Below are 5,023 nucleotides of genomic sequence, written 5' to 3' on the forward strand. Positions count from 1 at the left end.
AACCAGGGCCCTCTGGCGTCCCAAGTCAGCTCTTAACCATCGCGCCACTCGGCCAGCCCAGCAAGTCTTTATATATATCACCTCATTTTGTTGCCGGAGGCTCACAGGGATGTCCAAGAGAGGGTTCAGCCCCAAGCAGCAGTGACCGGGTTCTTGTCTCCATGAAGGAATTCACGAGTGAGACAGATGCAGGAAGGTGAAAGTTATTGAAAATGAAAGTATACACTTGAGAGCAAAATGCCAACAAACTCAGAACGAGTTGTCCAGAGGAAGTCATGATCGGGAATTTTTATCTCTCCTGGGGCAGGAATTGGTGGCACCCCATTGATGTCGTTTATTCATCTCCTCTCTGTGGGGGTGGGGACCCTCCATTTCTTGCTTTTTCTTATTTGGTTCCTCCAGAACTGTCATGGTGTCAGCTGAGCGATGGGAGTCATAGTAACCTCAATGTAAATGAGATTATAATGACATTATAATTAGCTAAAGGTCAGGTCCCAGTCATAGGGATCTAGGCTAGCTGGATGAAACTGGTTCTTGTTTTTCTCCAACTGGAGGTACTGGATAGTCACTTGCCACTTATATAACCAGTGAGGCGTCTCACCTTGTACTAGGGGGTTGTCAATTTCCTAGGTTTTCCGTCCTGCCTCAATTTATTATTCAGCACCACTCCAAGGATAAACACTTTTAACATCTCCTGTGTTTACATATCATGAGATAATCATTTGATGTAAAACGAATGGTGATTGCACAACTGTACAATTATGAAAAATCACTGACAATGGGTGGGCTTTGCAGCCTGTAAATTATATCTTAATGAACCTATGAAGGAAGGAAAGGAGAGAAAAAGAGAAACGACACAGGTCCTTGTGGGTGCCCACAGCTGCGCGATGCCCAAAAGCTCTGCTAAGTTCAGCTTTTGGTGTTTGGGGAAGGCCTGCGGGCAAGGTATCCACCCTGTGGATGAGAGGACTCTCCAAGTTGGCCCGGTCTCCCTCACCCCGACTGCCTTCCTTTCCTCCAATCACTGATTTATCCTAGAATCTGGGTGCATCCGGGCCCCTCCCCAACAGCCCCAGACCATGCAAAGGGAGCTGGGCCCACTTCTACCCCAGGGAGCGCTGGGCTGCGGAAGAGGACCCTGGCTGGGAGTCAGAATCCCTGGGCTCAACTCCCAAGGGAGCAGGGAAATACGGCTCTGAGGATTCCCTCTCCCCAGCCCCATGCCCTTGGTCCTCAGTCCCTACAGCTGTAAAATAAGAATTTTTAACTGGTTTAACAACGATATGCCAGGCTCCTTTGACGTGCTTTACAAATATTAATTAGTGCTCACGACAACCCTATGAAGTAGGTGCTATCATTCCCATTTTATAGCAGAGGAAACTGAGGCACAGAGGCTTTGCAGGCTGCCCACGGTAGCACAGCCGGCTGGGGNGGGCGCAGCTCACTGGCCCATGTGGAAATCGAACCGGTGACCCTGTTGCTCAGAGCTCGCGATTTTAACCAACTGAGCCACTTGTCTGGCCCCTGTTTTATCTTCTTGAGCTTACCTTTACTACTTTCAACAAAGGACTTAACTTTTGTGCCACTCTATTTCAGATGATCAACATAACACCAAAAACTCAATCCCTCAGCAGGACATTCTTGCTGAAAAGACATTTCATGAAGCCAGCAAATTGTGTCTCACGAGCAACAGTTCCCAGCCCTCCATGTTAGGAGATTTGGAATGCCACAAAACAGAGAAGCCACACAAGCTGAGGAGGCAAAAAGTGAAGCAAGTTGCAGTTGTCCAAGAGAAAAAATCTCTGGTTAGAGACTGTGAATATCACAAAAAGAGGGAGAACCCTAAACCAAACTCAACGTTTGTGCCTGCACAGGGTGTATACCCAAAGGAATTGAAAACAGGTATGCAAACAGATACAGGTACTCTTGATTCCACAAGAAAATATGTCCCCAAAAATATTTTGAAACAAAATCATATCTTAATGAGGAATCAAAAAATCTATAAAAACAGCAAATATGATAGCAGATTGTGGCAGAGCATTCAGTCAGTTCCAAGTGTGAGAACTCCAACAGAGCTGAAATCAAACACATGGATTGATCATCAGAACCATGGGCTTCATATATTTGATCAAACTTATATGGAGGTAAACGTTCATGAATGGAGTCCATTTGGAAAAGTCTTCACTGAAGACTCTGTCCTGAGGGCACACAGGACTTGGGCTAAAGAAAAAATGTATGAGTCTAATGAGAATGAAAACACCTTCCGAAATAACTGGAGCTGTGCTGTGCAGATGCAATCCTATATGGCAGAGACAGATAATGAGAATAATGAGCATGGGAAAACCTTTGCCTGTGTTTCAAATTCTGATTCACGCAAAAGCACTAGGAGTGGAGAGATAACGTATAAATGTCAAGATTGTAGGAAATCCTATGTTTATCATTCATCCCTTATGAAACACATGAAAATTCACACTGGAGAGAAACCCCATGAATGTAAGAAATGTGGGAAAACCTTTCGATATTCCTTACACCTTAATAAACACTTAATAAAGCACAGTGTGGAGAAATCTCATAAATGCAAGGAATGTGGGAAAGCCTTCCGTAAGTCCTCAAAACTTACCGAACATACAAGGGTTCACACAGGAGAGAAACCCTATAAGTGTCAGGAGTGTGGAAGAGCCTACTTTACTAATTCAGGACTTAAAAACCATCTAAGGAATCACAGCTGAGAGAGGCCCTGTGAATGAAAGGAATGCGGGAAAATCTTTATTTTCCTCAAAATACTGAACACGTTAAAGAGGACATATTGGAAGGGAGCTCAGTAAGATAACATAGAGGGAAAAGTCTTTCTTGAACTATTGTATCTTACAGAAATGGGAAAATTCACACTGCAAAGAAAGCCTGTGAAGATAAGGTATGTGGAAAGTTTTTAATCTTCACTCATTAGAAGATATGTATTGTCACATTGGAGAGAAACCCTATGAATCTAAGAAATATGGGAAAGCCTTCAATGTTGTCTCAAATTCATAGTCCCTCTAAGAAGTCACACTGCAAAGACACCTTGTAAGACTAAGGAACGTGGGGAAAACCTCTTCAAACATTCAGTTCTTAAGTTTACACATGAGACCACACCTGGAGAAAGACTCTGATTGTAATAAATACAAGAAAGCCTTCGGTTCCCAGCTCTTCACTTACAGGGCACAAGTGAGCACACAGTAGGTAAGAAAACACAGTAAATGTTATGATTGCTGCCATTATTGTCTCATCCTTTAGTGGAAATCGAAATTTATTATTTCCCAGTTTTTCTTTTCTAATAAAATCCCATAAGATGATTGTCCCTCTATGTACCCTATCAGCTCTGCCACATGACTTTTGATATGTCGTGACTTCCTTACAATTCACTTAGCATACATACGATCTCATCAATATGTAGCCCAGTTGGAGCTGCGTTTGATTTAGATTTGGGTTGAATATGCTCTATGATGCTATTTTTGTCAGTTTGTTGTTTTGGGTTGAGATTTGACTGCACTATGGTCAGAGTATGTGGTCTTTATATAATACTGATATGGGGTACTTGTTCTCATGTGGCCGATTCTGTCAATTGCCTGGCTGTATCAATTTTTCTAATCTTTACTAAGGGTACATAGATTTTTTTTTTCAGAGTTAGTACTGTTTAATGTTTTTAAATGCATTTCCCAGTTTTCCTCATAACTGATGGTGGGCAGAGCATATAGCTTGGCCAATGAGGGAAGAATTCACTGGTGTGGATTCCTAAACAGCTGCCGGAAAGGGGACAGTAGTCATCACTCTTTTTCTCTTTAACTAATTTCCCTTTGCTCTCTTTCCTTGTTGCTCTCTGGGAAGTGGATGAAATTCCCTTAGTTAGCACAAGGAGCTTTAATTTAGGGCCACGGTCTCAATAAAACAACCCTCAGAATACAAGATTTTTCACTCCCTAGTGGCATGTTTTTGGATGTCCATGACTGTCCAATGCAATAAACTGTATTTCTAAACTTGTTACATGATGTAAACCCCTAATTGGATTAAAAGGCATTTTAGGGGAGAGTTTTATAACTCAGAGTTAATGCTAAATGATAAACCTAGTGNTTTAAAAATCCATTTCATCTACTAGAAAATAGTGTGGCAGTTCCTCAAAAAATTAAATGTAAATTACCAAATGACCCAGCAATTCCGCTCATTGGTATATACCCAAAGGAATTGAAAACAGGTGTGCAAATAGATAGTAGCACTATTCACTGTAGCCAGAAGGTGAAAACAAACCATGGCATGTTATTCATCCACAAAAAGGAATGACGCTCTGATGCATGTGGCAGAGTGAACGAACCTCGAGCATTATGTTAAGTGAAAGAAGCCAGGCACAGGAGGGCACATATTATATGATTACATTTACATGAAATGTTCAGAACAGGTAAATCCATGGAGACAGAAAGATTAGTGGTTGCCAGGAGCTGCGGGGAGGGGAGAACATGGAGGGACTGCAGAATGAACACAAAGTTTCCTTTTGGGGTGATGAAAATGCTCTGGAACTCAATGGAGATGGTTGTATATCATGGTGAATGTCCTTAATGCCATTGAGTTGTGCACTTGAAAATGGTTACTTTTATGCTGTGTGAATTTCATCTCAATTTAATTTAAAAACCCATTTCATCTGAGAGGAAAGCTGAAGCCCATCTATGTGTGTACTTTGTCAGGTACCTAGAGGCTTTTTTATTTTCATCTATCCTCTCATAGCTTCTTTTTTTCTCAGCTAAAGACTTGTCCCCCTTCAACTTTAAAATTACACGTGAACTCTGTCTTTGTTCGGGCAGGTATGACAAAATGCCACAGACCAAGTGGCAATAGACATTTATTTCTCACATTCTAGAGTCTGGGAAGCCCCAAGGTCAAAATGTTGGCAGGTTTGTTTCCTGGCGAGGGCCCTCTTCCTGGTTTGCAGACGGCCACCTTCTCACTGTGTCCTCACATGACAGAGAGAAAGAGAGCTTGTTCTCTACCTCTAAGG

At 42.2% G+C, this 5,023-nt stretch overlaps 1 protein-coding gene across 2 annotated transcripts in view; it reads left to right on the plus strand.

The window, feature by feature from the left end:
• The window catches only part of ZNF114 (zinc finger protein 114), a 13,062-nt gene extending 8,962 nt beyond the window's left edge, over positions 1 to 4,100 (plus strand). Inside the window, exons 4-5 of one of the 2 annotated variants that reach the window (XM_019658148.1) lie at positions 1,597 to 1,902; positions 2,872 to 4,100. In XM_019658148.1, the coding sequence (XP_019513693.1) occupies positions 1,597 to 1,902; positions 2,872 to 2,933 (368 nt within the window). In that variant the 3' untranslated portion in view covers positions 2,934 to 4,100. Of the gene's footprint in view, positions 1 to 1,596 lie in introns of both variants that reach the window. The other variant, XM_019658147.1, reaches the window with a different exon arrangement.
• Positions 4,101 to 5,023: the final 923 nt, after the last annotated feature.

Source organism: Hipposideros armiger, unplaced genomic scaffold (genome assembly GCF_001890085.2).
Source record: "Hipposideros armiger isolate ML-2016 unplaced genomic scaffold, ASM189008v1 scaffold_283, whole genome shotgun sequence".
NCBI lineage: Eukaryota > Metazoa > Chordata > Mammalia > Chiroptera > Hipposideridae > Hipposideros > Hipposideros armiger.